Source organism: Haemaphysalis longicornis, unplaced genomic scaffold (assembly GCF_048455015.1).
Source record: "Haemaphysalis longicornis isolate Haplotype H1 unplaced genomic scaffold, Haemaphysalis longicornis Haplotype H1 scaffold_7, whole genome shotgun sequence".
Lineage (NCBI taxonomy): Eukaryota > Metazoa > Arthropoda > Arachnida > Ixodida > Ixodidae > Haemaphysalis > Haemaphysalis longicornis.
The window spans coordinates 69372661-69393482 of record NW_027526422.1 but is presented as its reverse complement, the minus strand read 5'-3'; the positions used below and the strand labels follow the sequence as shown (position 1 = coordinate 69393482).

The 20822-nt window shown below is 47.2% G+C and overlaps 1 protein-coding gene across 2 annotated transcripts in view; it reads left to right on the top strand.

The window, feature by feature from the left end:
• The window catches only part of LOC144145863 (cytochrome P450 3A41-like), a 47780-nt gene that overhangs the window by 23684 nt on the left and 3274 nt on the right, over positions 1-20822 (top strand). For both annotated transcript variants that reach the window (XM_077677671.1, XM_077677672.1), the window contains 5 exons: positions 275-390; positions 1241-1328; positions 4679-4836; positions 14498-14586; positions 19653-19790. In XM_077677671.1, coding sequence (XP_077533797.1) covers positions 275-390; positions 1241-1328; positions 4679-4836; positions 14498-14586; positions 19653-19790 — 589 coding nt within the window. The remainder of the gene's footprint in view (positions 1-274; positions 391-1240; positions 1329-4678; positions 4837-14497; positions 14587-19652; positions 19791-20822) is intronic.

Sequence of the window (20822 nt, the reverse complement as noted above, 5' to 3'; positions counted from 1 at the left end):
CTATCATACTTCATAAGGAGAAATTCTACTTCATGTTCCTGTTTGCGTAGCACAAGCATGTGAGGTTCCATGCCGCCACCGAATGAGAAGTGCTGTTTAATAATACATCCGTGAAACTTGATGGTGTTCACGGCAACTCAAAAACCAGGTTTTCGGAGATACACTTGCCGCTCTATTTGCGGTTACGCAAACCTTACCCACGTATGTCTCTGCTGCAATACAATGCAGGATTTTGGCAGGCTGCATGTACTGACTATAGTTTGCGTATACGCAGTTCTGATGCCGAAAATATACAAGATTCTGCAGCCTGAATACCCGCAGGAATCGGGCACGAACTTATTCAAGGCTTTCGTTTCACACCTGATTGAAGAGCGGAAGTCCAAAAGGAAAGTAAGCATGAATTGCACTGCATTCTTTACTCGATGCATGGTTTTTTTAGTAGTGCCGAAGAGTGTGCCTTATACACGTCATAAAAGATAAGCAGAACGATACACTTAAACGCCCGCTGTGTAGGAAGCATTGGATGGAAACAGTCCGGCTTAAAAGAAACATCCCGGCTTAAAAGAACAAAAATATGCGCGGGGAATAATTGCTTGGTATACTAGTGGTGTACCGCTAGCAATCCCAAGGGAAGAAGATGGGCATATTGCGTATAAATTTTCATTGCCCGCTTGTGCGGAAGGTTCCCGGAAGGTCTCTACGCGTCTGAAAGAACGTCCACGAAGGAAACCTGACGAAGTCAGGAGGCCTTTCCTTATAAGAAAAAAAAAACCTGGGTAACCATCATCATTACCGGAAGCATCATCATTGTCATTCTGAAGCCACTCATATGTAGTGTTCGTCGGTGAGCTAACTATCAAGCTCTACACGAGCTTCAATGAATGCATCACTGCAAGTTCGGACGCGAGAAATTAAATGGTAGATTTAGCGCTATTGAGTTTCTAAGTTGCATTCACGTTAGCACAACTTGGACAACTCAATTCCAGACATTTAGGGTTATTGTCAGTTCCTCTTTTTGTGAACTAATATTCATGAAAATTCTATCTTATCGGGGTGCACACTATTTCAATACAGACAAAAAACATTAACACGCTCGGCGGCCTGAAGGACCATAAAGAATATGCGTGGTTCCTAGTATACACTCACAACCAAAACTCTTCCTTATCAAATGATTCCATTTTGAGCCAAAGTGACCATAAGTTTGAAGTATTTTCACAATATTTAACACGTCAACTTCCAGGAAGAAGACTTTCTTCAAGTGTTCATGGATGCCGAATATGCCTTGCAGATTGGTACAGATGGGAAATCAGATAACAGCGAAAAACGAAGTGAGAACCCTGTTTTTTTTTTGTTACTATCTCGGCACTAGTGATTGCAAATATGGCGAGTTCGGCGTCAAGCTCTGTGTTTAGAAAGAAATTGTTGTGCCCTCTTAGTACACTACCTCTCATTCAAGTGCCGGTTTTCGTTCGTGCATGTAACTGTCGTCCTAAAACATGACATTTGAGTTTGGGTTTGGGCTAGTTGGTAGCGGTAATCCATGACTTCATGTAGGGCCAAAAAAAAAACGACAGAGGACACAGGGAGGCGACGGGCACAAGCGCTAATTTCCAACTGAGTTTATTGAAAAAATGCGTGAATTTAAAATACTCGGGCGGAACATTATCAAAGGAAACAAGGATATGAAAGAACAGAAAAAAAAAACAGGTCATGACCTCTGTCGGTTTTTTGGCGCTACACGATATCATGGATAACATTTGAGCTCACGTGTTGCTGGACTTCTCATTCTATTCACAAAAAAATCCAGAATGAGCGAAATAATCATGACAAACCCTCCGCATACAGCTTTATCCTATTTCTGAAACGCGAATAATTTCTACTTGCCGGTCGACAGGTCTCTTCAGCGTTGGGATTAGGGCCCCAGTGGCTGCTGTAAGAAAATAATTTTCACAGAATGTAAATCAGTGCGCATCGGGACTTGGGCTTGCCCTGATATTACTGCTAAACGTTGTGATAATTGGTTAATGTTGCAGCTGTGTTTAAATTATTCAGATGGAGTCCTGATAGCTGTATCAAGAAAGAAATTAAAGCTTACATACGTCATGGAGACAAAATGCAGCTGTGTTCTATTCGAAAGGTTTGGTCAGAGTTTCATTTCATTTCATTTTATTTCATTTCATTTCATTTCATTTCATTTCATTTCATTTCACTTTATTTTCAATTCCAACATGAGAGTTCAAAAAAACTGCTTGGACCCATAGCCAAAGGCTATTATAGGGTCCAATGTTGCAATACAGAGCATTGTACAGGATACAAAATACAATATGCTAAACATTGCGACTATAGAAAAGAAGGTCACGGCATTGTACAAACATATATATTCACATACTCAGAAAAAAAAGTTCCTGCATTTTTTCAGCCGTCCCTTTCCATAGGGGCGATTTCCCGTGCAAGCCGGGTGAACTTCCCAAACGTTGTAGTCCCACACAAGGGCCGAGCGCCAGGCCGGGGAGTCGCTTGTACCTATTTTACCGGTAGGTTCCCGGCGCCACCAAGGCACACGAATGCACATGGTGCCTTCCACCGCCACGGTGGACGCTCAACTCGCAACCGCCTGTGGCAGGACATGCCGTCAGACTCTTTCACCCCCGGCAATGGTGCAACGCGGCATGCTGACCGGGGGCCCCGCCAGATAGACAAGGGTCAGGGGCCCCTCGCAAGGGTAAAGGCAGCTTTCCAGACGTGGATTCCCCTTTCAAGGGTCCGCACTCGACCAGGGACGCCTGTACATTAAGGAAACCGGTGGGTGCCCGGTGGTACCAGGATTCGAACCCGGTACCTCCCGCATACGAGGCGAGTGCTGTACCTCTGAGCCATCGCTGCGGTTAATAGATATATACCAGTTGTAAAACTCCCCATAGGCCCCATCTATCAAAAGCCGGTCTTCGGTTGCCCCCCTGCGCCGGGGCAAGCGCGGGGCAAGTAAGGCCCGTAAAGTTAGGGGCAAGTTGACTAGCTTGTGGTCCGTCGGCAGAAAGTTGAAGCAGTACTCAAGTGCTTGCGGCTACTGCCGTAACTCATGCAAAGAAAAGCCGCAAAAACACAAGTAAATTTCACCTACTTAATTTTTAATTTAAAAAGCGAGCTTTATTTTACGAAAAAATTCAGTAATAATAATTTAGCAATGTTCAGCTTTTGTCCCCTAGGGGCGCGCCAGTACGCTTGCCCCTCAGCTTCCACGGAGCAGGGGGGCCTGCGCTGCCCTGATTCTGAAGCGGAGTTTCGAAACTGGTATGTATTGATGAACTCTGGCCTCTGGTTACTGATTCGGGACCTACTCCAGTCGTAAAAGACGTTTTCAGCGCCCCCCCCCCCCCGCTTCCCCCCCAAAAAACGCCACAAATGTTGAGAAAATTTCCCATTTCGCTCCACAGTGACGCAGAAGTGACGTGTTATGGGAGATCATTAAAACATAGCTATCAGTGCGCTAACTGCGCGTTCGCATTCAAGTGATGCGATCGAAGGGGGGTAGAAGCCCCGCTGCAATCGCCCGGTCATGTTCCTGGGCGGGTGGCTTAGGTAAGCAGCCGCCAGGCGCACAAACGAAAGTATGCGGCGTCATAGAGGAATAGCCCGAACCCGACAGGTAAGTCGCCACGTGCTACACTTGTTTTCACGAATATCCTGATTATTATGTCTGCAGTTTGCGATAAAATTGGTGCCACTGTTACCGAGACAAAGCAGTCTTTTTCGTGAACCAAACCGTTTTTTGTCTTCATTGCCCTTCTAAGCCCCATAGAAAAAGTGTACAGTGGATCTGCACGCGACAAATGAGTGTGCGGGGCTCGTAAAAAAGCGCGAAGCAGAGTACAGAAATGCAATAATTGTAAGAAAATGACTAATATCGTGGGAATCGAACCATGAGAAGATTGTGTAATTGTTTGATGCTCTATGCAGTGAATGTGCACAGGCGACATTTATGTCAAAAAAAAAAAAAAAACTTACGGGAGGCGTCATGTGGCGAATACAAAGGGGTTCCAACTGGCTTTTATGTGCCGGTACTACCCCTGGCCTACACGCACCGAAATCTCCTACAAACACACGTTTTTGTGTTTAGCCGCCTTGCGTAGAACAGCCCCAGGGCCATAAATAAAACCCGCAACGTCGTGTGCCGCAGCCAGGAGCCTTACTGACCAACCCACTCAGCACATGAAAGCACAGAAAAAAGTAATTTGTACCGCGACCTTCTGCACAACCATCTACAAACACCCTTCGCACAAACGACGGAACAATGCCGAAAAGTCGTATGCATAATTCCTCGACAAACAGTCGTCGCACTATAGGCTGTGCAGGCAAGGTCTGGTACACCCCTGAAAGCCGATGTGCGCTGCGAATACATCGAGAAGCTTGGCAAGGATATGGCTACAGCTAAAGAAGCGACTTCGACGAGCTGAAAGAGACAGCATTTTTTTCGGGAGCATATCCCAAGCACGCAATGGGCACAAATAAAACGCAACCAAATACCAAGGCGGAGCAGTTGGTGAGAAATCAGCTGAAAAATTGCGCCCATAAAACAAGGACGTTCTGCTTCACTATGTGTCCCCGTGCCCAGTATGTGATGCCGCGAGGATTTGGAGGCATCATTAAGAAGCAGTAACAGACGATTTCGCGTTTTCAGAGATGACACTGGACGAGATAACGGCTCAAGGACTTTCTTTTTTCGTCGCTGGCGTGGAAGGTGTCGCCACACCAGTGACTCATACTGCCTACTTTCTGGCGATGCACCCGGAAGCACAGGACAGGGTCATTGCTGAAGTGGGAAAAGCAACTTCAGAGGTATGTCACACTGACACGAGGGTTGTCTTCGTGAACCAGTTCTAACAGCAATTGACGTGGGATTTGGGGCTGATATAAAACACCATGAGGTGGTCAAGATGCAAAGGCTACACTTGATGCATGCTTGCCAGAAATGGTCGACCAGAGCTCGATGTGTACGATGTGGCTGCGCTCGGAAAGGAGTGAAAATAGTGTGGCGTTTTCGCAACGGCAGGGCTGTTCCCATAATACATATTAGGGAAACTAGACTGCAAGTCCATCACAACTCCCAGCATTTCACGAGAACTGCATGATCAAGGCTGCTTATCACGTGGCACTTAGCTATAGCAAATTCCTTCAATACTATTCTGGTCACGAAACTTTTGCGTCACTCTATGAGGTACTGAACTGGACCCCTGCTCATACCGGGCTGGGTGGTAATGAGTCGGCCCATTCTGTTGCTCGAGAGTTCACTTTCCGAGCCGGCCACAGCCTCGTCCCCTATAGCACGGTGCCAGGTCAGCTAGAGATAGCCTACTCAGCTGATAGCGACACATTTCCGCCTCGCCCGCTGTGTATATGCCCCTGCTCACGTCCGTCTCGACAACGTGCAAGAACGCACGTGGCGCCTTCTGCAGACAGGTAGCCTCCCCTGTCGCGCGCTGCTCCATCGCATTCACCCGTCTTTACATCCCTCCCCGAACCGCCCATCATGCGGCACTCCCGCCGCATTACCCCACACCATGTGGGCTTGTCCCAATGATCCTTTTCCCTCCATCACCTGCGACAGGCAATGGGAGAGGGCGCTGCGCAGCTCTGATCCAGAGGTTCAAGCCTCTCTGACGAATCGGGCTGCCATTGCCGCCGCTAGGCTAAAGCCAGCTAGCGGCCACCACGTCCTCTTAACGGAGCTTGGCTCAATAAAGTAAATTTTACCCTCTCTCTCTCTCTCTCTCTCTCTCTCTCTCTGGAGAAACTTGATATGCTGCCAAGAAAGGCCGCTACGTGGGGCAAGCTAGCAGACTGTCGCTGCCAGCGGGCTCGCCGCAGCCGTGGTAGCGGCGGCAACCCGAGGGCACTGCGTGAAGACAGCGCGGGGCGCTTCCCGCAGTAAAGTTTCTACCGTCAGTGTACCGCAAACTTAATGTGCCAGTTCACTGTGTACAAGTTCGACGACATGTAACTTGGGATCAGGAATGCCTAAGGTGGGCTGGGATGGGCTACCGATCCAGATACAGAAGCACAAACGAAAAGGTGTCGCTCTGCAGTTTTTCGACTAGCGCCGATCTTCGAGAAAAGTGAAAAAGCGCTATACCGAGGTAGCAAGCAAAGCTGGTAGTTTTAGCTTTGACATTAAGAATGTGCGTGTTTGCAAAAAGCATTTCGATGCTACAGGCATTATCAGAACTGATGAGCACGTCGGGAACCGGGGCGTTTTGTCGCTACAGCGAGAGCGAGCGAGGGTCAGTGCCAGCGCCGTTGCGAGGATTTTTGGAGGCCTCTCAGGCTACCAACAAAGCCAAAAGTAAATAATTATAAATTAAGTAGTCATTAATACTATAAATGGTAAGCATTAGTAAACGGCAAGCGTGACGGGTGCCCTGCGTACATTGCGAGAAAAGAAGTGATTGATCACGTGTAAGGCACGTGAAAATCCTGTTTATATTGAAAAGTCTCCTTAAAACTGAAGCGCGCAGGGCGCGAAAACGTTCGGCTGCGTAGCCGCACGAATTACGCATCAGGTCAATGAAGCGATGGGGGCGAATTAACGGGCATCCGCTACAATTGCATATTTGGGTGAGAATTCAATTCAAAGGATTGCAATAAAACTTCTTGCTCGACCATCCAATTGACTTGAATGCTTGTGTTGCAGCGCGTGAGCCGAATAAAAACAAATGCGCCCACTCTTTATCACTTGTTTTATCACGTTCCCGACCCTCCCTCTATTTTGCGCATTACAAGGATAGAAGATTTACCTATCACCAGAATACCCTAATGCTTCTATCAGACAAGCATCCCGACGCAAATATAAACACGTCCCCCAGCCGGTATCGCAGTAGCTGCTCGCATCGATCAGTGCGCCAGGAAGCATGGAGGGAGCATGATAACCATCGTCTTCCAACACGCGCGAGCTACCAATTGGAGGCCTCGTAACTATGCATGTAATTAGGCCGTGATGTACCTAATGACAGAATGCGTTATCAAGAGCAGTGAGAACATTTTAAACGCGCTAAGGCATGCCCGCACTGATAAGTAAACATTATGCTTGTGATCCCAAGTAAACAACTGTTAGGCTGTCATTCATCGTTGACGCTGGATCTAGTTTCGATTATTTTATCTGGTGGCATTGATGCGTTCAATGACGTCAAAAAACGGTAATAAAGATAACAGAAAGCACACAATTGCGGAAAAGTTTAAGTAGCAGTGGGTATATAATCCCAGCACTGGTGGTCGCTCGTGGCCCCATTACGGATGGTGGCGCCCCTAGCGGAATCTTTTGTCCCTATATCGACCTTCGGCTGGAGTTTCGTGCTATAGCAAATGAAAATTGTGCGTTTCAAATGAAGAGGTGATTACGTGTGATAACAATAAAATTTACACACCGTAATACATGGGCGAAATGTCTAGAAATTAGTAAGTACGTAAGGATGTTGGCAGAAAAGGGTATTAAAATCTCACGCATGCACAAGGTATCCGTTGCTGATTCCTAGTTAACTGGAAAATGACCATAATTGAGTGTACTTCAAAACTAGATGAAGCTTAGGTACCGGACACATATGGCAAATGCGTAGCTGATTTAAAACAAATTCAAGGTGCGTGCTTTTTGGGTGAAAAACTCGAGGAAAATTTATGAAACGTCATAGGCGCAATAGCACTTGTTATGGGCAGGAGGTCCATAAACAACTTTGAGTCAGCGCACTGTCGAAGTGAAACTTTCGAAGTGAAAACATGTGAAACTATTTATTGGAGCTGTGATGTCGAATGAGTCAGTTCTAACGGCACACAATTTTTAAGTCGGTTTTCACGAACACATGGGGACTGTGCTTACTGACGCCACTATTTCTAAACTGTTTCGTAGTATTCCAATGCTGTCCCGCTTAATTATTACGTCGCCTCCAAATGTGAAACTGCATTGTATAATATATACAAAGACATACAGAGATATACAAAGATATACAGATATAGAACTCAACCTTAAGTTGTATGCTCGTATGGGGCATCACAAAAGCTTCAAATGAAAATAAATTTTGTTGACGCCGAAAAAAGATGGTAGAACAACCGAAGACGTTGACGATGACGCCCACATATACGGGCTTCATTTTCGAGAAGTTTTGCATTTCAGTCACGTTATCTTTCTAATTCGATAACAATGCCGCGAAACAACACGTGCGTTTAAAAATCACGAGGGCACCCAAACACTCCTTATGATGTAGCAATTGCGAAACTATCAGTGCCTAATTGATTCCTGTGCTGTCTTCGCTTCATTAGGATCATCCTTTTCCGTTTGCGTATTTTTAAAGCAAAGCTTTCTACCACTACCGGCCAACGGTTTCGTCGTGGCGTGCGCGACAAGAAACTCCCAGTACTGCTAAGAAGGGGGAGGGCGCTTTTCATACACGAGCACAGTGTAGATGGCGCGGAGAATGGGCGCTATTACCCAGCGTTCCCCGCGCGCCGGAGCCCGCTCACCCCGGCGGGTGTGTAGGCGGGACCATTCCGTCGGCTTTGTCATCTGCTTTAGCGATGGTTGTTCTGGGCCTGTTTTGGCGCAGCTTCGCGTCTATTGCGTGCTTCCTTTGCCCGGCTTGATTGACTAATTCAACAGCACCTCCTTGGTAACCCGTACCCGGCGGAATTAAGTGGTCGTACGGCAAAGATACGGACGGCAAAGATAAGGATTAGTTTGCAGGGCGGGAAACTAAATGTACAAACCACATGCAGATATCTGGCCGCTAGAGAAACGCCACCTTTTGTGCACTGCTTGACGCGAATGGGACTCCGTTTTCTAAAATGTACTGTCGCATTCCAGAGCTATCCGACTGGAATCTCACCCGCACAACAGTTTACCCAACTTTCTTTTCAACTGAATGACTGTGTTTTTTGTTGTTTGAGTCGTAGACTATTTTGTGTGCCTCCAATGTGCAAGGGACATCAGTTTTTTTTTTTAAACCGGGTGATAATGCTTGTGCATTAAAGTTACAATGCACTGGCCTGACTACCCCTTCCAGTGCTTACGATACTCGTTCGCACGCACGTACCGTACAATGGAATCATTTTATCGAGTTTGCAGTAAAGGAGCAAGGTGGCGAGTAGCTGAGTAAGGAATGACCAACTGGTTCTTGATTCATATCGCTTGTGTAATACTCGGGGACAACTTTCTTTGGGAATGGGTAGAAAGCTACAAGGGAGGGGAGGGGGGAGCTGCTTTGTGTCACTGCGCCAAAGTAGTTCCCGATAAATTGGTTCCGGTTTCAGTTTTCACGTGCCAGAAACGAAATTGCTACAGGTCATTTCTTCGCATGAGCTCCGTGGTTGAGTTCGCTGAACCACGATAACCGAGCATGCAGGCATATTCGCGTCTCCTTCCCTACGCTTTATTTGTTTCTCAACACAAGCCAATGCTTTGACTGGAGAACTCGGACTGACTTAATAAATCATACCGTGGACGGTACCGCCCAACTCTATTTCGTTCAGAAATAAGGCAAATTTTGTCAGCGCTGCATTTGTGTGGGTATGCACTGATATGCAAACACTTCTGGGGCTGAAAACTGAGTAGCACCAGGGACACGTGTAGCGTGCTTAAATATCGCGGGTGCGGATACCGAAAAAGCTGCACGCACACACTACAATTCGAAGACAAATCCCATTTATGTAAGCTTGACTGCATTGATTGGCGTATTCATGGGAGGTTGTGGCCGTTACTGCACCAGGGGGGCCAATCCTGCTCTGGTGAGGGAGTGCATTACCGGCAATGGTCGCCGGGGTCAGGCCGCACCCCAAGCCCCTTTGTGCAATTCCATCAATACGCGGATGTTTTTTTTTTTAATCCGGTGGGAATTGTCTGGCACCGGGATTCGAACCACGGTCCTTCTGCACGCGAGGCGGGTGTTCTACCTCTAAGCTATCGCATTTGCGGGAATAAATTGGTCACAATTGGCACAGGACCAAGATAATTGGAGAATAATGGGAGAGGCCTTTGCCCTGCAGTGGGCGTACATTGGCTGGTGATGATGATGATGAGTGCATTGAAGGATGAAACTATCTTGCCTCTGCACTCTTGTCATTCCGTAGCTTTCGGTGAACTTCCAGTCGCCAAACGAAGCTGTTTTACGTTTTGGGGACTTCACCGTACCACTTACAACCTCCGCCTTCAGCGGCGCGTAAGTACGCCCGGTTACGCCAGCAAGTTGGCTAACCGAGCGAAATGGTGAAACGACGTTGAGCTCAGGTTGCATTATTAAAGCAAAGCATGATTACTTGCGTCCACGGATTTCGTGGAGAATGCCCAAATGACCTTTTGACCGGAGACACACCCCCGGCGACACACCCCTCGAAGCGTATCGCGTGATTCGCCGGGCCCGCTGTTGGCGCCTGCGGGCACCGACAGCGGTCGCCACCGCCGCTGCGGCCGAGGCAGACAGCCACCACCGCAGCCTCCCATGCATGCGGCGCTGGGTCGTTTCGGGCAACGTGACTCATCTCGCGCCCGGCGAAAAGGAACGGTACGTTCGCAATGACTGAACGCTATGTTCGCCCCGGCGAACGCCACGTTCTCCCGGCCTCCTTCTGTGAGCGTTGTACTGAACCGTTAGGCTTTGAGCAGTGGTCAGCAATAAAGCTAAATCAAAGGTTAACCAAGCGAAAGCAAGACTCAAACAGACTTACCCAAGCTTTTGCTTCGCATATCCAAGGTTAGCGGAGCTAAGCAGCAGCCATTTTTCTCACTTGGGCGTACACGTTGCAGCATGGAGACCTCTTGCTTCGTTTGTTTCGACAGATTTTAAAGACGACAGTCTTTCTTGGGCTACTTAAACCCAGAAATTTTGGTCTGTCTGTATGTCTGTCTGTCTGTCGGTCTGTCCGTCTGTAACTCGATTCAGCCACCCGGCCAAAGTAAAATTGATATTGCGCAATAGTGTTATATACTAACAGCCAAATGTAAACGTCTAAGCCCGGTTTATAAGTTCCTACTTGCCAACTTTGTTGAACAAGAACAAGACATTACGCAAATATAAGACAGGAAATTAGTACACGAGGGATATTTACAGTGTTCCTTGGTTGAAAATGTCCTGGGTACTTGGTTTTTCGATAACAAATGATATTCTACATCTACTTCAGAAAACCGCCGCCTTCTGGCGGCTTATGAAAAATCACGCGGCAACAGCAACAAATGGTTCTACTAGTTAAGTTCCACGTTCTGCTTGGAACGCCCGTGGAGCACGGCCACACGGTTCTATAAACCTTGTAGTCGGCCGCCTCCATTCACGCGCGTCTCCGCCGCACTGAAGTGCTGGCATCGAGGAACCCGGCCTGTAGCAGTGGAGCGCGGTAAATTCAAATCGCCTTGCGCAAACCTTTAGTGTGTTTACTTTGGGATGAGCGTGTCGGTGCAGGAAAAGCATGAGAGGTGAGCGGGAAAGCAAAGGGGGGCATTTCCTTAGCAAATGTACACAAAGACTATATTGCCTTTTGCGACATTTGCAACGGAAGGAGCAGATACGCGGCCAATTTTTGTTCTCAAACATCTTGATAATCTTATGCGGCGAATGAAGTGGCGAGCTACCGGAGGGAAAGGAAGCTGCAGTCGTCGACGAAGAACCCATGTTTTTAGATGCGAAGCATCTCATGCTCGGGGCTGTGTACCTCCATCCCTCGTTGTCATTGTCCGCCGTCTGCACTCTACTGCGCATGCGCGTCTCTTCAGCCCCGTCAGCGTTTGGATTGACGTCAGCGCAGTCCACTATAAAAAGAAATAGTTAGGCGGCACCCGGTTTCGATCCCACGACTCTCTGGCCGCAACGGCAGGTACGTGGCGCTCTTCCCACTGCGCTACAAACCAAGACGGCAGCATGTGCTACGAATGCGCCTTATGTCCTTCACTCATTCAAACTACGTCGAGAAGCTACTGATACAACGATGGCACGCGAAGCTGAACGTCAACGGAAACGACGAGCTGAAAACTAATGGGAACTTCAGTCGACCCCATGGCTGCTGGCATACTACTCAGGGTTCCCTTACGGGAAGATGGTGTAATTTTTTTTCTTTTTCTGGAAGAACCTATGCGACGTTAGTGGCGAACGCCGCAGCCAAGAAACACGAAAATCTAAACAAAATGCTCTCTGTTTCCAATGATCGGCTAATAATTTAATGACATCAACTGAAGGCTATAAAACAAGGAATATTGTGGGCATTGGGGGTGTACTGTTGTGATATTTACGCGTGGAAGCGACATGACCATTGTTATATCCAGTGTGGAACACGGCGGGTCAATCCCTCTGTTCCTTCTACCCATCCAAACCCATCGCCACTGTCATCTGTGTATAACCATCATCATCCCCGGACAGTTCCGTCTTTCGGTGGCCTGTGCTCGGGAGCCTAATTAAAAGTGGTCCTTCAGCATCTCGGAGCTCTGTCTCTCAATATATATATTTGAATTGCTTAGGTTACACCCAGCAAATTATTTTTGTTGAACTACTACCAGCTGCGCAGCGAAAGGTAGTGGTTCGGTTATGTAGACTTAACTGCATTGCCACTCAAATTGCCATGGACTGCATTGCCCACGCATTGTCGTGTGGGCAGCGACAGGAGGAGGCGGCGGCCAGGGAAAGAAGTGGAAAAAGCCATCGGCGCACAGGCTCGATATTTCGTACGAAGATACGCACACGACCATAACTGCCGACAAATGCGTAAATATAGCCTAACGACTGCCCCAAATTCGTTACCAGCTTAACAACCTCGGCCGATTAGCAACCCGAGACCCTTTAAAAATTCTCCAATTGGTTTTGTCGTTATGGTACTGCTAGCTTCTTTTCAAACATAAATATACGTACTAGTTCAATGTATGATTGCGCCCAAGTGCTACATAACATCGCTTTTATATTGGTACGTGCGGCTGGTAAGAAGGGACAGAAACCATACGGTTGAGAATGATGAGCGATGTATTTGGACTATTTACACTAGAGCCGGGCAATTGCACGTTCAATTGCAAATCCCGGGCAATTGCACGCACCAGCCACTTTGTCGTTGTCGTCGCCGTCTTGCTTCATGACGCTGTGGGACATTGTCCACAGATATGATATCCCATGGCAATACAGCTCGAGTCTAATTTTATCCTGACCGAATCAGTAGGCTGTATCCAGAATTCTATTTTACATAATGTATATGGGCGTAACCTACAATGACTGTATCTGTACAGGAGGCACAGGCCTCGCCAATCCATAGAAAGCCTTTTGACTCATGTCCTCAGTAAAACTGTTATGTTGGAACGAATGGAACTTCTACACAAACACTCCGGCAACTATTTTGGAACACAGAAAATTTTTGCTCGTTTCTTGGTGCTACGTAAATACTTACATGTTATTGAGATAATTACATATATTACGAATGCGGGATCCTTTAGCTCCAAAGGAAGAAAACAATTCATGTAGACAAGAAACCGGAAGTGAAGGACCAGACAAGTAAAAATGCTTTTTTTTATTCTTCAGGAGTAATAGCCATTTGAAGACAGATTTTCTTGCAAAACCAAAAGACTTCTTTTCGGTCAAAGTAAAGGCACAAAACTACATAAAAAGGGCGGAGGTTCCCGGCACACAGCTTCGCTGACCTAATCATGCTCGGAGATAAAAACACTGAAAGGAGGAGGAGGAGGAATAAACGTCCCTATAAAGCAGTTCGCCTTGGGAAAGAGTCCTTATTCCAGGACCACTTGAGACCGTCCGGCTTCTTGAGCCCTCTTCCCCAGCCAAGATCTATTGGTGGATCTTTAAGAAAGCGTGAGCATCTTATCTCCCTTCCTCGGAAACCGGAGGCTCAACTGAATGCGCACGCCTTGTTGCGACGTTAGAAGCCCGCACCGCGACGTTTCTCGCACACTTCTGGCCACTGTGCCAACCGGGCTTTGCGTTCTAACCCTCTCAGCGATCATGTTTGCTCACTGTAGAATCGGCACTAGTTGCCTGTCACTCCTTTCGTTGTCCACCACGCACCAGCATTTCGTCACCGTCATTCCCACTGCACCCTTGTATGCAGTCGCCACTGAACTCTCTTTACGCAACATTTTACGCGGGGACCCGGGGTGCAGGGCACGTCGACGGTGTCAGGCGGAGAGCAGTCGTCAGAGCTATCGGGCTCCCCGAGCCGACAGCCGACAGCGGCGTGAAGCTAGCGCCACCACTGTCAACTCGACATGACTTCACATCTCTCGTCACGTGGTCTCTTGCCTTCTGTTCTGTAGCTGTGCGTCCGCGGATCGACGGAATAAATTTTTTTCTGACATGGGCCATCCATTGCTCACGGAACAAAAAAGACAGCGCGCAAATGAAAAAAGTTCATAAGCACTAATTTACCCTCGGTTTGCGGCTTGCACTATCGCCATCAAGCTTTCCGCAGACGCGGTAGAGCTTACATTCTATTTTATCTTTCAGATGAGAGCGTTCTTCATTGTTGTCATGTTTTATTCCAGGATGGACTGACATACGATGCCCTACAGGAGATGCCCTTTCTCGATGCTTGTATCAAGGAAGCAATGAGATTGACCACTCCCGACTCCGTGTAGGCGTCCCAAGAAACTGTTCTTATTCTTTGAGGTGATCCAGTGCTTGCAGGTCTGGCACATTGCGGAACCTACGTTTACAATGAAAGGCTTTGGTACAAGCCACACGGTCTCGACATTTCCGTTTCGACAATCAGTCTTAAAGCCAGGTCCGTTTGCCTCACAACCCTTGTGAGCGGCGTAGTTGGGGCGAGTTGAGCTGTCTCTAACATGAACAGTGTACGAAAAAAAACGAACATATCACAAACGTTCAGGTGAAGCTAAATATATTCAAGTGCTTTCACAGAGCCAGGCCTAAATTCAATTTCGACGGTTGAAGAAAATACATTCTTTTGGACAAAGTATCCAAACACACAAGCAAGTTAAGCGGCCAAACAGCGCTTTGAATGTTTCTGAGGGTTCTCCTGAGGGGGCACTCAAAACTGTCTTAAACAGACCAGGCAACACTTTTTTCAACTTTTCCAGTATCATGGTCAGTAAGCACGTCCACTTCTCAGATTCGGCGGTCATGATATATATGAGGAAATGTTACTGCTGTGCGCACGTCAAGTAACTTAGCTATTCGATCAAAAGGGTTCCTACCTTTCCGTGTTCTTAAAAGGCAGGGAATTTTTTTGTAATTACTCGACGTCACACAGTCAATGCATCACTGCTAATAGCGGGATAATTTCGGTTGCAACAAAAAATTCAAACTTTCTGTGTCTAACGCGGCGATGTTGTTAAGACGTGAAACTTTCTTGCGTGAGAAAATCATATGGCGAAGTGCCGAAGTCAGATCCACTGTAGTCAAAATCCAACCGTCAAAGATCAAATTACCAGCTGCTTTCGAGTCAAAGCCCCAACTCAAACGACAGCAAAGGAATGCCTCACGAGAAAGCTGTGCGCCCCGCCCCCCTGAATTATCGCTGCCGTTTAAAGTGAAGCATTCAAATTCGCTTTAAAATCCAAACTGCTTCTACCGTGTCGGAACGGCACAAACGGATACACATTGGCTTCATAACGCAAGGGACCCAAGTTCGATTCCGACCACGGGAAGCGTGTTTTTCTTTTGTCATCGTCGTCAACATCATCATCATCATCTTCTTCTTCTTCATCAGCATCTTCTTCATCTTCATCACCACCACCATCGTCATCATCATCAACTTCATCCCCACCATCTTCACTATCTTCTTCATCTTCTTCTTCTTCTTCTTCTTCTTCAGCATCTTCTTAATCTTCATCATTACCATCATCGTCATCATCATCATCATCAACTTCATCCCCACCATCTTCACCATCTTCTTCTTTTTCTTTTTTCTCTTCTTCATGTGGCCTACCATTGTGTAAAGTTGGCCTTCCTGCAGGGAATTTTTTAGATACCGACACCGGCATCAGTGAGAACAAGAAAGCTACGCTTTAATGAAAGCGTTCTGTAAGCCCTGTAACAGAATTTGTAGCAAAAGTAAAACAGGTAATATAAATCACAATTAACTCCACTGTGTGAGTGAAATAGAGGTGACACAGTGATCAAGCGAAACGTATTAGCAAACTTATTTATTATCTCTAAGAAAGACGCCGATTTACGCGACGCGCACATGTTTCAATTTTGACTAAACGGGCCTTGAATAGAGTTCCTATTGATACCTAATCTTCTCAAAATGCATATACAAGGAATGAAACGTGTAAGCCTGAGGTTTAAGAGTGTAAGTCATGTCTTCTAAATTAACAATTATTCACAAGATGCTCAAGATGCCTATCCAAGTGACGAGACGTATAAAGTTGAAATCCAAATGTTGTTTTGAACGGCGGGCGATCTGTGGCGACCGCGTGGTACAGAACGGATCGCGCTTTTGTTTAGCGCCTACAGGGTTATTGTTTGCAGACATAAAAAATACACGGAAGCCTAGCTATATAACCTTCGCTTAAAAAAGAATACGTTGAGCAAACAGCCAAACGCTGCTGTGTGCACGCAAGGACTTGCTCAGTATTTCCAGCCGCAAAGAAAATCGAGCAAACGTTCACGAGCCGGGCTGAAGGGTCTTTAGTATAAACAGTATCTCGGGCCTTGCTGTTTGGGTTTTACATGTTAAGAATAGACATGTCAGCTTGTAGAAAAGTTTCGGAGATTCATCTGCTGAAAAGCAGAATCTAAATGCTCGAGCGCCAGCATGCTTACACAAATGTAGTTACAGGGTAAAGGACATGCATGGCTCATTTGTGTAGACACTATGTATAGAATTGGCACCTTCCATTACTGAACGTGTAATTGATCGCAGTTTTTCAAGCCAAGCCTTCAGCCTCTCACTGATGTCGTCTGTAGTTCAGGGTTCCTGGGATCAGGAGTTCCTGATTCTCGAGCTGAGAGCTGGTCAGCTGGCACTCCCACTGCTCGGGGTTAGGGAAGGGAGTCGTCTAATTAAAACGCTTCCTGACGTAAGTCGGGATGGCCGTGGGGTACAGTCAGGATGGTTGAGCGGTAAAGTCAGGATGCTTGAGTGGTAAACTCAGCGTGGCTGAGCTGAGGTTACCGCGAACCGAAGAAGACCATTAGGCCTACGAGGAAGGCCAGTAGGCCTACGAAAGAGGAAGGAACTATGCCATATCGTCTGAGCCCGTCCACTAGCCAGGAACGAACTAACTTCATTTTTTCCATTTCCGGGCCGTAGCCACTTTCGGCAGTGCCAGGCCTGTACAACATAAAATCCAGGGAAGCTTGCGCTCATGCGTAAAACATGAATGGGGAAGCTGTTGTTGGTGAGCACTGCCGGACACATAGTTGAGTTTAGTTGCATAGTTGCGGTGCTAGTAATCGTCGTCATATGCAACAAAGAGGTCGTCGCCTTCTTCTCGACGAGTGGGGGATGCAAAGTCATCCTCAGCATTGTAGACGTCCACCAGCCCTTCGTCATCGACTCGAGGCAGCGGTGGCGGGATCTGCAAGTCGTGTCGTGTCGGGGAGGAGTGACACACTCGTTGCCATGTCTCCAATTATCCATAGCGGCTTCTAGAGAATGGCTAGGCCGTGGTGACCTCTCCCAAGCAGGGTACCTTTTCAGCTAAGCATTAGCGCTGGAGATTTTACTGCGAAGCACTTTACCTCTACCAGCCAACGAGGTTTTGGTGCAGAAAACTCCCAGGCTAAATTAAAGAAGTGACAACTGGGCTAGTTGGTAATGCATATGGGACATCTTGAAGGTAGCGCACTTAAACACATACACTAGCGAAAGAAACGACAAACCACAGCGCTGTCTGTCCGTCCGTTCGCTAGTGTCCGTGTTTAAGTGCGCTACCTTCAAGATGTCCCATATAAATTAAAGAAATTACGTGCACGGCCAGGAATCAAACCTGGACCCGAATAGAGCAATGGAGCGACAGCTCGTCGTCTTACCGACTAAGCTACGCCCACACGAGGAGACGTGGAGACAGATGGCGTACTCAGTGAGCACAGCGGCGGGTCTGCCAACAGCGCTCATTCAAAGCATTTATGTAAAGGGCAAACCGCATAATGTATGATAACGGCATTCACGTGGTTCGGATTAGCGGCGAACGGAACAGAGCCTGGGGAAAGTGTCAGGGCCTTGGCTGCGACGCACGAAACAAGAGTGAGAGGAGGCAGTGAGAGAGCCATAGCTGCGCGTGCCGCCCTCTTCCTCACCCTTCGCCAGACGCTCTTCTCCGTTTTCTTTCTGCCGTCGCGGCTGCGTTCGGACGCCACACCCGCGAAAGCCAGCTAGCGGCTGCCAGAGTCTCTGGTTTCACTCTTTGTAGAGCCACAGGTGTGAATTGAAGTGGCCTCACTTATATAATCGTTGTGGGTGTCGTTTACAGCTTCGTAGTCCAGCCAGCTTCACAGCGTGAATTGGCGCGAAGTTTTTTTACGTCCGCGGTAGCGCTTGGCAACAATGCTGGAGCACTTTTTTTTTTTTGCTAAAGCGACTGCTCGAGCCGGGGACTCGGCGGTCGCCGTGAGGCACGCGCTCAAGAGTGCTCGCGATTTTCTGGCTCCTCAGGGTTTTTGCCAGTTTTCTTTTTTTTCTTTTTTTTTTTTTTTTTTTGCTGAAGCCACTGCGCGTGCCGAGGAAGCTCGGCAGTTGCCACGAAGCACGCGCCCACGAGCGCTCGGCCTTTTCTTGGTATTTCTCATAGAGTTTCGTACAAATTACACTAGAGGGAAATCTGGCGCCACTGTCTAGGGGACCTGCCCTTCAGCGAGCATTCCGTCATGTACCGGTCAGGCACGTTCCACTTGTCCTTGGCATGGCTCACGAACAGGGTTGAAAGTTGCCTCTCTGGCTCCAAGAAAGCAACAATAATACTGCAGAATGTAAGTCGAATTGGTTTTGTTGTTATAAAATTAAAGCTCCAGAAAGATTTTTTTTGCCAAGGAATATTTAGAAGCTTCATGCAAGATGAACAAGAAAAGGATGTTACCCGTTTTTGTTGACTTTGGCTTCGAGACAAAACAGAAGCCATGTGGCTAACCAAGCCAAGTAGGCGAGTAACGTCGCTTGCTGCAATGGCGCGGCCCCCGGCGGCCCGCTACTGAAGCGCCAGATTTCCCTCTAGAATATATTAGTGTGGAAATGTATGGTATTTCTAGCTGCAACGGCGAAATTACGGCTTGTGCACCAGCTCCACTGTTAAAAAGTACCAGCGCCGTGTGGGGGCGCTGCATGTTGGTTAACATTGTAACACTTCCCGTGGTCGATATCCAAGCTGGGCCACTCGCCTTATCAAGCCGACGTCAATCCGGTTGCGCCACTCCGGCACGGTCGAAGCAGTTTGGATTGGGGGAGGGGTGCATGGACGTGGAAAATTAGGCAGACGATGATGGTGGGACGCTAGGGACAGTCATGGAATGCCCGAATCTGTACAGCACTAGAGAGCACAATTTCAGTGCAGTGAACCATGCCGAAGTAAACATGTAATAAGAGCGCACATGTCTTGCTTCATACTCTCAATAGCTTGTGGGTTGGGTCGTTTGGTGCAGGTCTTGTTTTTGGAGAGCTTCGCGTTCCCCCCACGCGGTCCTTTCAACCGGATAGTTGATTTCTTCTTTCGTACTTTACAATCTTGCTTGATGCAGACTCTTGCGGCTTTGCACGGAGGAGACGACAATATCTGGCATCCACTTCAAGCCGGGAATGTGCGTGGATATTCCTATTGCGGCCATGCACCGTGATCCCGAATTTTTTCCCGAGCCAGAGAAGTTCAACCCGGAGAGGTATACACTAAACACCCTCTTTATTTGTTTGAATTGGCTATTTTTGTATATTTGAGGTAATGCTGCAATAACTCGGTGCAGCGGAATGTGCTAGAGGTTGGTAGAGCTACTCTTGTTTTAGTACCGTTATTAAACATTTATACTCACACGTGTGGAAAGCTTTTCGGACCATACCTGAAAAAGGTTCGACTCCATTTGCACTACTGAACAACAAATAAACGTGCAGAGGGACAATCAGGTAACATAAGTTTTCTCCTCAAAGCATTGCATAGGGTAATGAAGGAATCGCTTTTGTATGTATTTGAATTTTAATAAAATATTACCCCGAATACAAATGTCAAACGTTCCGGTCGTTTTTATTCCTATAGGTATTCTACTCCAAAAATCGGTGCAATGAAATTGAATAAGCCATTCAGACAAGATGTGCTGACTAACTGGTTGATGAAGTTGATGTTGCTTGCATTTCTGGTAATACGAGCGGGCAAGGTGAAGAGATTTGTAGACAGGGGACTATTTCCCGGAACACCTAACGCATTTATGTAAAACACATTCGGCCAATGTTTTTTTCACTAACGACAAGAAACATATCTCGCTTCTTGGCTTTCCCAGCGTATATGTATAGGTGAATGATACTTCCATCATATTTCGGCAGTGCTTTCGGCCGCAACGGATGTCAGAGTACTCACGTTGTTGGCCCATTCAATTTGAATATCATTGTTATATTTAATATTGAAATCCTACTTTGAAAATTTTGTACAGAATCGCGGTAACAATTTCTATAACTTCCGTTATTTTTCTGCTTGAGAGAGTTTTCATAGATATTGCATGTATAGAACGGCTGGGCAGTGATCTGCATTGACCATGTCATATACTGCAGCAAAATCGTTGTCACTGTTCGTCACAACGGAACGGGCGGTTGAGGCCGATGTTGTCTTTTCAGGGTGTGACAATGCGAATAATGAATTGCATCACTGTGGAATTACGAATATACACGAGGAAATGAACATACATTTACAGCGTTAACGTCACTAC